At 48.1% G+C, this 15,189-nt stretch overlaps 1 protein-coding gene across 2 annotated transcripts in view; it reads left to right on the forward strand.

The window, feature by feature from the left end:
- The window catches only part of COL5A1 (collagen type V alpha 1 chain), a 142,251-nt gene that overhangs the window by 76,725 nt on the left and 50,337 nt on the right, over positions 1–15,189 (forward strand). For both annotated transcript variants that reach the window (XM_030461190.1, XM_030461191.1), the window contains exons 10-19: positions 1,973–2,014; positions 2,283–2,345; positions 7,672–7,746; positions 9,297–9,389; positions 10,718–10,774; positions 10,934–10,987; positions 11,567–11,620; positions 12,498–12,551; positions 13,948–14,001; positions 14,907–14,960. In XM_030461190.1, coding sequence (XP_030317050.1) covers positions 1,973–2,014; positions 2,283–2,345; positions 7,672–7,746; positions 9,297–9,389; positions 10,718–10,774; positions 10,934–10,987; positions 11,567–11,620; positions 12,498–12,551; positions 13,948–14,001; positions 14,907–14,960 — 600 coding nt within the window. The remainder of the gene's footprint in view (positions 1–1,972; positions 2,015–2,282; positions 2,346–7,671; positions 7,747–9,296; positions 9,390–10,717; positions 10,775–10,933; positions 10,988–11,566; positions 11,621–12,497; positions 12,552–13,947; positions 14,002–14,906; positions 14,961–15,189) is intronic.

Consider the following 15,189-nt stretch of genomic DNA (forward strand, 5'->3'; position numbering starts at 1 on the left):
GCAGCACAGGCAGGATGAGGAGGGATGAAGCCAGGGAATGGGGCTGGAACCCCCTGTATCCCACTGTATCCCAGTCCCCAAAGGCACCCAGCTGTCTCTGAGCCCTTTCTGTCCCTCCTAGGTGCTCACATCTCCTTTCAGGCTGCCTTTGGGGCTGGTTTTGTGGTATTAGCTTCACTTCTGAGGAGCAGTCAACACAACTGGGTGTTGATGGGATGGAAGCAATGCCCTGTTTTCCCCTGGGACAGTCCCAAATCCATGGTTTACTTGCTTACCCTCAAGGTGATTGCCCTTGGTGGCATCCCCTCACTGGTCCTGGTCCCCAAGCCCTCCCACGTTTCCATCTGCTCCCATTGACAAGCAGTCATATAAACAGTGGGTTTGTTTTTGGTTTTTTTTTTACTGAGGGTAATCTCCAGATGTCCCTGAAGTTCAAACTCAACATAAACCAACAGATAAAGATGGAAAGATGCCAAGGATATTTGAGCCTGATGAGCCCAGGCTCTTCCCCCATCCCCAAGGAACATCCCAAGCTCTGGAGCTGCCAGGAGGAGCAGGGCCCCAGAGCTCTGCATGCTCAGCCCATGGACCCAAAAAGGTCCTGGAGAGATCTGTTTGTGCCATGGCTCTTTGCACCAGCCCAGAGACAATTATTGCCTTGATTTGGAGCCTTCTACACCCAAACATGCATCTCAGCAAGGATGGACCTTGGGGACAGGATTGCTGGTACCTCTGGTGTCCTCATCACCTGTCTAAAAAGAAGCCCATGGTTAGGGGATGTCCTGGGGGACACCCAGCATTGCTTGTCCCTTCTTGGAAGCCTCCAAGAGCCAAAAGCTGGGGTAATGTGGAGGAATGTTGTGTGGGGCTCAGGTCTGGTTCCCAGCAGGAGGAGAGCAGTGTCCCCAGGGCAGGAGCAAAGCTGCTCCCCAGGGGGGAATTGGGTGAAATCTCTGCCATGAATTCTTTACTGATGAAGAACAACTGCACAGGAGCCTCCCTGATGACAGACAGCAGCAGAAAATGTCCCCTAACACATCCAAAGCCAGCAGAAGCCAGATTTGAGACGAGGTGGTAATGAGTAGGATGGACACTGGGACAGACTAAAAATAGGGCTGGCCACACATTAGTGGTGCAGAACCATGCATCCCACTGACAGGAGCAGGGAGGGGCTGTGCCAGCATGGCTTTGTACCCTATTTTTTGCTCCTCTGGGCTTGGAGATGGTGGCTTTGGGGACAGAAATGCCTGGATTTTCCTTTAGACATTGCTGATTTGTTCAGCTCAGCCCTGGAGTGGCTGCTGTGGGGTCAACTGAGGCTTCTGGCACTGGAGCTGAGCCCAGGAGGCTGCCAAGGGTGACCCAAGAGCAGCCCCAGCACTTGCTGCTTCTGAGCTGCTCCCATCCGAGCTGCCTGCTTATCTACAGAATTTTCCAGGCTGATTTCATCCCATAGGAGCAATGTCCCTGTTTGCTCCAGAGGATCTGGCAAGTGCTGGGACCTCTTTGCTTGACCAGGGTGCTGTAGGGGACGTGGTCACTGCCCCAGAGGGAAAAGAGCAGTGCTTGTTGTGGGGCTCTTCCCAACAAATGGTCCTGATGCCTTCTGGAAAGCATTTGCCAGGTTTATTGGGAGGTTTCTTTCCTGCCTTTTACACAGCCAGGAAGGAAGAGGAGAAAAAAATCAGAAAACAACCCAACCAACCCAAAACTCAATTCTATTGTGTACATGATAGACCTGATTTAAAGTTATGACAAAATATTTAGATTAAAAGGAGAGGAATAATATTATTCTACTGTTTTGCCCGCAGAGTGATTTCCCAAGTACACAGAGTAAATCACAGCCTGCAGTCTGCTGGGAAAGTCATTTCAGAAAAAAACCTTGCCATGTGATGATTAATTTTTTTTTTTATTATTATTTTTTTGTCAGGCTGTGCCTTACTAATCCCTTCTTTTTCTTCCTCTTGTTTAGGGTATGCTGGTGGAAGGCCCACCTGGTCCTGAAGGCCCAGCAGTAAGTGACATTTTGTCCCCATCTTGCCCTGAAAAGGAGCTGGGGGCACATGGAGGGTCCAGCACAGCACCATGTAAAGGTTCTATTGCTTCCACATGCCATGCACGTGTTCAGAGAGCTTCAGGGCCCATTTTCTGGTGCAAAAATAAACAGAAAGCTCTAGTCCTATCCCTGCTTGTTGTCCAAATGTGTTACAAATAATAGCACGTTTTCCTTCAGCACCTTGTTTATTTTATTTCTTTTTTTTCATCTGTCTTTTCTATGCTAGGGCCTTCCAGGACCTCCAGGACCAACTGGACCTGTGGGCTTAATGGGTGACCCTGGGGAAAGAGTGAGTACCTGTGGTTTTTTTATTTCTGGCTGGAGGTTTGGGGCATTTTGTGTGTGCAAAGTGGGAGTGGGGGGAATCCCTGGAGCCCCAAAGCCCTGGAAGAGCAGTCACCTCTGAGCCAGCCTCAAAAGGAGATGAAAATGGGATGCAGGGGGAAAAGGGCTGAGAAACAAACACATTTGGCAGTTTTCTCCAGATTAAAACCAAGGTGAAGGCTGTGACAGACCCTCTGCTCTCTTTTGGCCTCTGGCTGCTGGTTGTGGGGCAGGAACTGGGAAAAACAGGCCCTGGGAAAGCAGGATAAGGAGCCCTGCAAAATACAGGGGCTGAGGAAATGGAAGTTCTACAGTGATGCTCCTTGGTCCAGCTGGTGGTGTGAGTCCTGGTGGAGAGCATTTGGGTTTGTTTGGGTCTGGGATGGTCCCAGAATCACACCAGCTGCAGGGTTTGTCCCAAACTGTTCCCTGTTCCAAGGTGGCTCTTGGGCAGCACCTTGCTTTGGGGATTTTTTTTTTTATTTTTTTTGTGGGTTATTGGTCTGTGCCAGTGAGGACTGAGTTCCTGCAGTAACTCAGGTTTGGTGTGTGTGGTTTTGAGGTTACTTTAAATCAGTCTGGTCCCAGGTGGTCACTGCTTTGTGACCTGCAGAAGCCTCCAGGTTCAGGGTGTCTGATCAAAGGCAGCTGCTTCCAAGAACTTTCCTGGACTGTGGCCCCAAACCCCAGAGTTTAGCACCCTGCTTCAGGCAGGGTTGTGTCTGCATTCATTATTCCTGGGTCCTCACCTGGGATGAGGAATGATCCACGTTTCAGGAGCTCCTGAGGATCCACAAGCACTGTGAGAGAAGCAATCAGGGTGTTTGGCAACACCAGAATTTACAACCCACTCCCCAGACTGAATCTCTGGAATCACCCACTCCTCACTTGCTGTTTGCTTGCAGTCCAAGCCTAAAACCCTCCCTGGCAGGGGCAGCCAGGTACCCCAGGGCAGTGGTTAGGGATGCACGTAGCTCTCAGCCCTGCATCCAGGTGGGATGCAGGAATTTGCAGGAATTCCATCCAGGAATTTGGGTGGGAGATTCCCCAGGGGAATGCAGAAGAGCAGCTGCTATCAGGCTGCAGCAGCAGCAGCACAGAGGGGACATTGGAGCAGCAGCAGTCGTCTCGCCTGAGTAAATTCATTGATTTCAGGAGGTTTGTGTGAGCAAAACAAATGGAGCTTGAAGCCTGACACAGTTTCAGTGCCTTGGTGCATCTTGACGCTGGGTGCAGTCAAATGTGCTTGCAAAACAGCTCCTAGTGTGCTGCTGTTTCATCTGGGGCCTGGGGCTCCCAGCAGCCAGGTGTCAGGGCATCCTTGTGGCAATTACCTGGGTTTTTTATTTATTTATTTAAGGCTTTTTGTTGTCTTATTGGTCCCTGGGGCCTTGGCTGAAGTCTACTGGCTGCTGTGCTCCTGTGTTCTCCCAGAGCACTGCTGAGAAGACCCCCCCACACCTCTTTTACACTTCTGGTGTATTTCTTGGTTTCTGATGGAGCAGTAATAACATTTCTTGTGGTTGTGACATGACTGAGAACGAGAGGCCCTGACTGTGCTCCATCGATCCGTGCCTCCAAGCTCAGAAAGTCAATACCAAGCTGCAGGCTCAGTCCATGGCCAGGAGCCAGGGGAACCACTTGGAGAGGTTGGTTTAACCCTCAAAACACCAAGTCCTGGTTCCTCCTGCACTGCTCCAGCAGAAGAACGAAGGGAGGGCTCTGCATCCTGGAGTGTCAGACCTCAGAGAGGATGGGCAAGGTTCCTGCAGTGCTTTGCACCTTGCAGAGATCTAGGGTTAGTCAAAAGAGAGCTGTGTGGCTTCACCATGCTCTGGGGAGGGGGTTTCATCCTGCATGGGTTCTGCAAGTTTCCCAGCTTTCTCTTTGATGAGCTGTTTCTGCTCCAAAGAGTTCAGTTGCCTGGCAGGATGGATGCTGACCCTGGCAATGAGGGACTCTGTGTTTCTGTCATTTGTCCTGGCAGACGGAGGCATTTGCTGGCCAGGCTCTTCTTGAAGGGCCACATGAAGCCAATCAGGAGCAGCCACACTGACCCTTATGCTGTTGCTCCCACATCCTGAAATAAAAGGCATCATTTCCATCCTAGCACGGGCAGCACATTCTGCTTTTCTGTGTCCAGAACAGAATGTGATACAACATATTGTGCATGGAGAAGTGATGAGCTTGCAGAGCCTGGAACTGCAACTCTATTTAAATACTCCTTTTCAATTAGAGCAGCTCCTCTTTTAATTTGTTTATTATTAACCCTGCATCCAGCTTATGAATTTACATGGCACTTCAGTGTCTGCAGCGAGGATGTTTCCTACGCCCGCATCTGATAGCAAGACCTTTTATTTGCAATCAGGCAGGTGCACTGAGTTAATATCCCAACAATATTCAGCTATGTTAATATTGGCCAACACTCAGTTAGCTCTGGTTTATTCATCATGTCAGTTTGTTCATTTCTCCCAGTTATTTTCAACGTGAGGCTGAGCTTGCGTCAGCGGCAGAGCTGCCGAGCAGCCTGTTTGTGGGAGGCTTCCGAGGACTCATCTGGGTGCTTTGGGATGACTGAGGCAGTGGGAAGAAGAAAATATGGCACTCAGGAGACCAGAGAACTATTTCATGGGTACTCCAGACTGGAATGAAGTGGGAAAACATTCTCCTTTGGTGGGTATGGGCTGCAGCATTAGAGCAAACTGCAGCTCTGGCAGTGCTCTCGTTAGGTGCTGGCAGTCTGGTGTGTCTGGGTGCTTGCAAAGGTCTTCCAAGACCATGTGGGCATTGTATCCCAATGGATTTATTCCCCCTGAGGATGGTTTTGCATCTCAGAGGTGCAATAGGTCCCTAAAGTCTTCTCTGGGGTTCTGAAGGCTTGACATTTTCAGGGTGCCCTTTTGTCCATCATGGGACAAGTGCTGCCTTACTCAGAAGACCCCAAATACCATGAGAAAACTCTTCTGTTGCATCATTTTCTGACCAGGGCTGAAAATGGCAGAAAAATCATTGAAGAGAGAGGTGTTTAAAGGAAATTTTGAGGCTGAATCCTGTGGGCTGCTGGCACTACCCTGGCTGTCACTGCCTGCTACTTGAGGAGCCTGAGCACTCGGAACACACTGAGTTTTCAGCTTAAACATTCCCTGGAATTATTGCTTTAGTGTTTGCTCTCAGGGTGGTGTTTTAGAGCTCAGCACCAAAGGAAAGTTGGAGTCCCCATCCCTGGCTGCTCTACCCCAGCAAATCTCTATTTCCATAATGAGGAACAGAGATTCACACCTCCAGCCTGATGTGCTGCCTTTTCTTCATAAATTTCAATTTCCAACGTGCTCGCTGGGTTTGATTTTCCTTCTGTACCATTGCCTCCACCCCACAAGGACCCCACACACCCAAGCCAAAAAGAAAAAAAAAAAAAAAGGTGTTTGTATAGAAAAACATCACCTCAACATTTGTCAGGCAGAGTACACACAGGGAGACAAACAAGCTTGTGTCTGATCCATTGCAGGCCTGGAGTTAAAGCAGGAGGGAGGGAGAAGGAAGAGAGTTTATTATATAAAATGAGCCTGGCTTGAATTATTTATTGTGCTTCTGCTCCAACAGCTGGGACTGCCCTCTGCACCTCAGAGTGGAGTCAGGGACTCTGGTGTCAGCCAGACTAAGTAAACAGCATGAATGTAACATCACCACCTTCTCTTGAAAAATAGATGGGCTGGTATGTTACCAGGTTCCCCTTTTAGTGCTAGGTTGTTTTTTGGGTTTGAAAGGGCTTTTTTTTGTTGATAAATCAGCTGCTGTGGTGCTGGGAAGAAGGATGGTTTGGGGGGCTGGTCCCTGGGGCTGCCAGGTACAGCACAGCCTGAGAGCCCTTCACACCCCCCTTCCCTGCTCCTGGGCTCTCCTTTGGTGCTTGAAACTTTGGCTTGAATGTTTGGGGTTCCTTTGTAAGAGGAAGATGACAAGGGAAATGTTTAGTTGGACATGACATAGAGGGAATGGAAGAAGAAAGGTGAAAAGAGATGGGAAAGACACCCAGAGATGTGTGTGCCAGGATCTTGCTGGAAGACAGTGAGACCAGGGCAGCACACCCAATGCTTGGTTTGTTTTCAAACCATTCTGATTTGTAGGGACTTTGTTACCTATTCCTCTTTCCCCCCTTCTTTTCCCACCCTTATCCACCTCCCTTTGCCTTGTGGGGGTGAGCATGGGATTTTCTGGGGCCAGGGCTGACTCTTCTCTGTCCCTGTAGTGTGTCCACGTGTGTCTGTGATTTGTGGCAGGGATTTATCTTCACTTTGTTTGGTGTCTGCAGGGGCTGGAAGGCTTTAGGCAGGCTGAAGAGAATGAAGACTAACCTCAGGTTTTGTTGCATGCCCTTCCTAGAGCTTTGGGGCTCCCCAGATGGATTTATTACTGCTTTGGATTTATTACTCAATAGATGAGGCTCCAAGAGTCCCCAAGCTTGAGCTGCTGCCCAGGCAGCTCTGTCTGTCCTGCCATGAAATGAGCACAAGGGCTCCTCTTGGCATCACTGGGATGGGACCGAGCTGTTTGTCATCCTCATGTGCATGTAGGATTGCTGGAAATTTGGGTTAATTTAAGCTAACTGCCAAGTCCCCAGATGGGACTGCAAATAACCTATGGGCTGTCGTAGGAAAATTGGCCATCTTTGATTATTTATGGCTTCATCAATAGATCTTTTACTGCTTGCTCCCTTCTTTAGTGCAAGTTAAGGATACTCAAGTGCTGTTCATCAGCCCAGCTCCACTGAGATCCTCAGAGTTCTCCTGATTTACAGCTGCTGACAGGATCACTCTGGTTTAGATGGAAGTAGCCTCATAGGACTGAAAAAAAAAAAAAAAAAAGAAAAGATGAGAGAAAAACTGAATGACCCAGATGATTGAACATGTAGAGAAATGTACTTATCTTTGCCCATTTCTATCTCTCTGGGAGCTGAAATGTCATCTCCTTTTTTAAAATAGGTTTTAACAAACCCAACTAAACATTGATTACATTAACTTGGAAATTGCAGAGACTTTTATTACTCGCTTGAAAATTGCATATGGCAAACCCTGGTGAGATGGGGGCCAGGATGAGAGAAGAGGGAATTCCAGATGTGTTTCCACAAAATTTGCCATAGCCTTGGGATGCCTACACACTCAGTGTCTGTCTGTCTGTCTGTCTGTCAAGACAGGGAGCCTTTTGTATTGTGACCTATACCTTTAGAGCCACTACTACTTATGAATGGACATGACTAAAATGATGATATGATTTTTTATTTCTTCTTCTTGTAGGGACCACCTGGTCGCCCAGGTCTCCCAGGAGCAGATGGTTTACCAGGACCACCAGGGACAATGCTTATGTTGCCAGTGAGTAGAAGCATAACTAAAAAAAGGATTTAAATAATTGGGGTTCTTGGCTTTGCTGCTGCTTAGTGCCTGTTTGTGGAGAAGTCTCCCACCTTTTTTCCACCACAGATACATTTTCCTCAGTGTAAAAGACAGATTGGGATGGTTCCCCTTGTAAATTTAATTTTTGCAAATCACTGTAACTTTTTCCAGGGTCAGAAATAAGCAGAGATAAGTGCAATTTTAGAGAACTAATGAATAAGCTGAAGTGTTTCTGGCTGGGCATGGTGCTGGGGAGGGGAGTCATGAAGAAGCTGAAAGCTGAAGGAAAGTCACAAAAACTGAATATACCTCAAAGGGTCCAAGTTCCAGGTAGAAACCTCTCTCCTGCATGAGGGATCTCTTTGTAGCTCTTCAAAGCAGGTGCCAAAGCTGTAAGCACCTGACTGAACAACTCTTTTCTGATAACCAGTGGTTAATTGGGATTTTTTCCTCCTCCATGAAGTCCCAAGTCAGGCTCCTTTGTTCTGGGATGCTAAAGGAGTGGTTACATTTTGTGTCTGCTTTGATGTGAGAAAACTCAAAGGAAACCAGCTGCTGAAAATAAGTGGTTAGGTACCAAAGGGGAAGAATCTTTAGTGCAAAACCTCAGCACTCTTGTCCGGGCTCCAAATAGTAGGGTGCTACTTGTGCAGGTTCCTGGCAGGGTGCCTGGGACAGCCTGGGCCAAGTGCTGGACGTGGAGCAATTCTGGCCATCACAATAAACTTCTTGGCCCCTGCAGTAACCAAGCAGAGGCCTATAAATTGCATCTCTTGGGATATTCTTGCCAAATTCATGTGGTCACCTACCTAGAGCCAACCAAGAGAACTGCAGAGGTGAACTGGAGGTGAAGGAGCCATCCCAGGAGGTTCTGCAACCTGGGGAGTTCCTCTTGCACAACCCCAAATACCCATGGAATTGTGGCAAGGGAAGGGAGTGTGAGTTGGGAAGTGGGGTTGTAGCTGTTGGGGCTGGAAGAGGCAGGAGAAAACATGAAATTCCTTCCCTTTCAGGTTTGGGAAAATAAAATATTAACAAATCCTTTGTGTGCTGATGGATCCTGGCTGGAATAGGCCAAACTCTGGTCTTTGTTTTGCCATGGTTGAGAAGCAAAACTTCTGTCCTGGGGCAAACAGGCAGCTGCAGCCAAGTAACCTGAGGCAACCCCATCTCCGGGGGTCTCCCAGCCACCAGCACCCATATGGGGGACCCCAGCCCTGTGAGAACTTTACATTTAGTTATGAATGGGGATGTGTGAAGCCTTCACAGTTCAGAGCCTCCAGTCCCTCTCATTGTGAGACATTTGGAGCTGGCAGAACTGGCCGTGGGGGTGCAGACGTGGGAAAGAGTTGGTTGGTGGCTGGGAGCTGGGTGACCCCAGTGTGATGGTTAATAGGGATGGTCTGGAAGAACAGGGATGGAGCTGGCTCAGTCATGCTGAAGAGAGCTTTTTTGGGAGTCAAGCTAGCGTGAAGGTGGAGGGAGAGCAGCAACCCTGTGACCTCCTTTCTCCATCTTCTTCCCATCAGTTCCGCTTCAGTGGAGGAGGAGATGCTGGCTCCAAAGGACCTCTCGTTTCAGCCCAGGAGGCCCAAGCCCAAGCCATCCTCCAGCAGGCCAGGGTAAGGGAAGGGTTCTGGGATGTCTCTTGCTGCAGATTGGGATGTCCCTTGCAGCAGAGGAAGCTGAGGGAGTACCCAAAAGAAGGGTATCAGAGCAGATGTCTTGGTGCTCATACCATCCGTGGGGCTGGTGGTGGTAACAGCCTTTCCTCTGGGGATTGGGTGTGTGGCTGGAGGTGATGCCATCTGGATAACCTGGACTTTTATTCCTGTTGCCTGCCTAGATGAGCACCTTAGTGTGTAATTCTTCCTGCTCATCTGCTCCTAATCAAACCTAATTTCTTGCCAGTGCAGCTTTGAAGTTGTCCCCCCATTCAGTGCTTGTGTGGAGTTACATTTGACCATTGACATAAAGGAAAAAAACCACATTTCTTGGTGAACTTCCACCTATTGTTGGAGAATTTCAGCTGAAAGCCCTGATATCAATGCTAAAAAGGGCAATAAGTGGCTCTTTTTGAGGGGGAGGCCTTACGAGGTATGGCAGGAGTGGAGAAGGAATCCTGCAGGAAGGAGGAGGAGTTCTTTCCTTATGGGGGGTTTGTTTTTCTTGTTACTGTTGTTAATTGCATTATTGGGTTAATTTGTTCCCCTAAAATTTGGCTTCTATTAAACACCAACCATTGTTCCATCCAGCAGTGTTTCAGGCATCTCCTTATTAATGGGGTGTTGTAAAAAAATGCCACAGAATCCAGCATTTGGCCAATATTTATGCCATTCCAAGTGCAATCATGAGTAGATTTTAATTACTGGAGTACACAGATAATTACAGCTCTTTTTAAAGTGTTGAATTGTCACGAGGGAACAACTTGTCCAAGTGATGTTTTAAAGTGTGGACCAGGCCCATTACCCACCATGGAAATTACTGACTTGATGCATGGTTACACAACTGCTTAACTATTCAGCTGAAGCCCCCCAGTTGCTCATAGAATCCTAATTGGAAGTTATTAAATAGTAAACTCCCCAAAATAGGGAAAAAATTCCTCCAAAATTCAACTCCTAGGCTCAGAAAGAAAAAAATTCCTCTGAAAAATGAACTGGGATCATAAATATATGGGAAGAAACCCCTAGAGCCTGGCCAGGCAAAGCTTTGATGCTGACCTTCAGTAATGTGGTGCCCTCCAAAAATCCATTTTATTGCACCAATGTGATGATGGAAAAGGGGATCTGACCTGCAGGGGCAGATTCTTCACTGGTTTAATGCAGGTAACTGGATGATCTTCAGAGTCCCTTCCAACCCCCACCAGTCTGGGATTTGTGGGTCTTGTAGTGTGGATGAACCCCTGGCTGGTGGCTTGATGGGGACACCAACATTTCTCTTTCTTTTGCAGTTGGCTCTGAGAGGCCCAGCAGGTCCCATGGGTCTGACAGGGAGGCCAGGACCCATGGTAAGTGGGTGGGGAAGTGAGGATGGAGCAGGTCCAGCTGGTACCAGCTCCATGGATGCTCTGGGTTCCTTGCATGTGGGGCTCTTCAAGTGCTAAGAATCTTCTCTCTGGCTCTGTTGTGGAAAAATGTAATAAATCATTTTTTTTTCCTGACCAAAGGGACCCCCAGGCAGTGGAGGACTAAAGGGAGAAGCTGGAGAAATGGGACCACAGGTGAGTAGGGGGAAAGTGGGGGAGTGGAGGGATCTAGGGAAGCAGAGGTGTGGAGCAGCCAGTCCTGGTTTGGAGGCTGTTGGGAGGGAGTGATTTGGTAACCCAGTGCCAGCTGAACTTAGGAAGGTGTGGGAACATCTGTTTTGCATATAAATGTCCCTTCAAGTACCTAAATGCAGACTTTAGGCATGATTTTTAAGCCAAGAGTGTAAAACTCTGCAGGTGGTTGTCTTTTCCTGTGAAGATGAGACAGGTTGGAGTGTGGGGAGTTCACTAAGCTCAGGAAATCGCTCTTCCAAGCCATCAATCCTGCATTAAGGGAAAGTTCCCAGTTTCTAGCACTGGGGGAAGTGATTTGTCCCCACCATGTGGAGCTGCTCACAGGGCAAAAGCTTCTTCGTGGATAAATGTGTGGAGTTCCTGCCCAGAGATGCTCAGTCCTGAGCCTTTCCTGTCTCATTTCAAGCAGGGGCTCTGCTTGAGGGCTTCACATCTCATTTTGTGCCCTAACATCATCTTCAATTCCTGTCCTGCCTGATGGAATTTTAATTTTTTTCCTCTCTCCTTGGTGCCTTGCAGGGTCCACGAGGCATCCAGGGCCCTCCTGGTCCAGCAGGAAAACCAGGGCGCAGGGTGAGTGTCCCGGGAGCTGTGCTGACGTCTGCACTCACTACGAATTTGGGTAGAAATTGGTTTTTGCTGCCAAACGATTTCTGAGAGCCAAGAGCATTGCACAAGAACAGGCCAGGAGCCAGCCCATGATGTCCAGGACCTCTCCATCCATCTGGGCAGACACAAATAAGAACAAGAGTTAAAAACTGGATGGTGTGGGGGGGGGGCTGCAAGTCCACACTTCCCAATCTTTTGTCCTTTTTTATTTTATTTTATTTATTTATTTATTTTTTATTTTTCCTCTGTGGCATTGAGGCTGTAGCTGCATAAACACTCCAGGCTGCTTTGGCCAGTCCCCAAGTCTTGGTGGAGCATGAGGAGAATCCAGTCCCTGGAGGGTTTTTGGAGCTGGTATAAATCATTCTTGCTCACTGTGTCAACATCCCTGAAGCAGATTTTTCTTTGATGCCATCCTCTGGCTCTGGGTGACTCAGCTTGCCAGAGGAAGAACTGAGAAAGCCTGTTGTGTGACCCACTTCTGGCTTTCTCAAAAATAATAATGATTTAAAAAAAAAAAAAAAATAAAAGTTACTCTCCTTTCAATGTGCTGAGATGTCATTAGCATATCTTCACATGTGCTGGGAGATAATTATTTCCAATTAAAATCAGTGACCACGTCCCAGCATCTCCTGCAGTGAAGCAGCTTCTCTGTGTCTCACACCCCTCATTAGCACCAGGCTGAGCCCAGGATGCTGCTTCAAAACCAGACCAGCAATTTCTCCCTCCTCAAGGGAAGCTCCAACTGAAATAAAACTTCACTCAGCCACAGACCAAAGAGCAGCTGTCCCTCCAGTCCTGCCTCACCCTTTCTCTTTGACTTTGTTTTTCCCTGCTGCAGGGACGAGCTGGCAGTGATGGTGCCCGGGGAATGCCAGGCCAGACAGGACCAAAGGTATTGCCATGGGTGCCTGGGATTTTGGGACCTGCATCTGCTTTGTAGCAGGAGGGAACTGAAGGAGCCTTGGCAGAAAAAACCCTCCTTGCTTGGGGGGGGAGGTTGTGGAAATGGTCCAGTGGCTCCTCTGAAGTCCTGGGCTGCACAGTTGAGAGATGGAAATTAAACAAATGGAAATTAAACACACACCTAGAAGGCAGAATAGCAATCTTTGTTTCTTTCTTTCTTTCTTTTTTTTTTTTTAATTTAATTTTTTTTTTATTTATTTTCTGATGCAACTCGTTTAAATTGCTGGATCCTCTTAAGAATGAAACATACTCCCTTGGCTGCAGTTGTAGAACAAATACTTTGGAATCCCAATTATGAAAAACAAACATGAATGAGTTGTTAGAAACATCCTAAAATACAACTAAAAAAAAACCAAAAACCCAAACCACACAAACCAAAAAAAAAAAAAACAAAAAAAAAAGACAAAACCTATTAACTGGGTGAGGAAACTCAGAAGGCGTGGGGAGGAATTTTAATGCCTTGTATTTTTATTTGAGACCAAATCCTTTCATTCAGCTGTGATCTGCTGGTATTATCAAGCAAGGAAGAAGCTGTTCCACTCAGGGAGTCACGTCTTAGAAGGTTTAAGTACTTTATTATGGAGATACTTAAAGCTGGAATAGATGGGGGGGGGTTTGATACAGAGACAGGAGGCTGCAAATCATTTATCCAGTAAAGTGCTGTAATGAGCATCAACTGCCCTCAAAGGAGCAGATGCCAGGGAAAGGAGGGAAAACAAAATAATGAGCAGTGCTGGAAAGGAGAAGGAAATTTGCTGTGAGCAGAGACATGGATGCTCGAGGAGCTGCCAAGAGGAAGGAGCTGTTGGTTACCTGGATGCTCCTCAGCCAGCCTTGGCTGGGACCCATCTGTCCTCCCATCTGCTCAGTTCTGATCCACTTTCCTTTCCTTGCTCAGAGGTAAAGGAATTGGGGAAGGAAGGAGTTGGTGCTGTTCTCACTTACCAGTAATTTGGGGGTTCACAGGCAGGCACTGGAATATGAGTTTGCTCACCACTGGGTGATCATTTGTAACTCCATGGAATTAAAAATAAGTAAATAATTAGACTCGAAGACCCTGTCCAAAGAGAGATGCTTTAGATGCTGGAGAAATCATCCAGACAGGCTCTGAAAGTCACATGGAAAAACCTTTAAATCTGGAGGAAGTAAACTGACTTTTTTCTTTTTCTAATCTATAACTTTAAAGTCATCACTGGGGGGTGCTGGGAGGTGAAGGCTGAATGTCTGAGGGAGGAAATCAATCCCACCCTGACACAGAAAGGAAACAAATTGGACAGATACTCAACAGCAAGGGCAAACGTGTTCTGAACTGGTTTCTCTTTTAGGGTGACCGTGGGTTTGATGGCTTGGCTGGTCTGCCTGGTGAGAAGGGAAACAGAGTGAGTTATCTTCCCCTTGTCTGCTGGCCATGGGCTGGGATGAAACCTTGGCAGGAGGAGGGGGTGGGAGGTGCTGGGAGGAGGGCAGCTCTTGCTGGTGCCAAGCCACAGTGGTGCCATGAGGGGAAGATGCTCTCATCCTGTAAAAGAGTGTGGGATGGCTCAGCATCCCATCCAGGCACAGCATTTGCATCCCTGGAAGCTGCAAGATCCTTCTGGGACTGCTTGAAATTGGAAAGGGAGGGGCCTGGGGCAGGGGGAGAAATTGCTTTAATAGAATGCAGACTAAAAATTGCAGCAAGAAGCAAAACCTGCTTTTAGACAGTGCAGTTGTGGGTGGAAATTGCCAGAGATTACAGTGGGATTCTTCCCTTTGCTTTGTAATTAAACAATAGGAGGAAAAATGCAAGAAGGCAGTTCTTCTGGCAGGCTGTTCATGCCCCCCCTCCCTGGAGAGTGCAGCCACTGCTTTATAAAGCAAGGGAGTGTTGGAACAGCAGAGATTGCATTGTGATTACAGGATACACAGCAAGTGCCTGGGAGAGAGGATTCATCAGCCAGCAATGGCATTGCAATGCCTTGGGTAGAGCAAGGACTGTGGGCAGAGCCCGAATCCCTCTCCTGAAGGAGCTACAGCACCTCCTTGTTTCCCAGACCCTTGCCAAAGTCAATCCCATGAGTTCTACCCCCTGGAGGACATTGGTTTGTCAGTCCTGGAGCTCAGAGGTGGCCCCAAGCAGGTAGAGAAGGGCTGCTGCTCCAGAGAGGGGAACCAGGATGGGCTGAGTGCCCTGGTTCAGACACCAAAGTCACTCCTGATGCTTGGGTTATCACCATTGCCCCATCCCTTCCAGTGCCAGAGTGTCTCTGCCTTCTCTGAAGCTTTTCTTTTGTTTTTTTTCTAGGGTGAACCAGGTCCCCACGGACCCCCAGGGGCACCTGGAGAGGATGGGGAGAGGGTAAGTGCATCTCTGGGTATAGCAGGGCTTGGAGTTCCCAACCAAATCCTGTAAGGAAGAAGCAGATGCAATGTTCAGCCAGAGATGTGGCAAGAGGAGGCAGCACCCACACCTTGTCACCAGACATCAGCACCCTGTCCTACTGTCCTGGGGACAACATGGGTGGGGGTGGTGAGAAGGAGCCTGGAGCAAAGGGCTGGGAATAAAAGTGAAGAGAAGGCTGCTTTTT

Source organism: Calypte anna, chromosome 17 (genome assembly GCF_003957555.1).
Source record: "Calypte anna isolate BGI_N300 chromosome 17, bCalAnn1_v1.p, whole genome shotgun sequence".
NCBI lineage: Eukaryota > Metazoa > Chordata > Aves > Apodiformes > Trochilidae > Calypte > Calypte anna.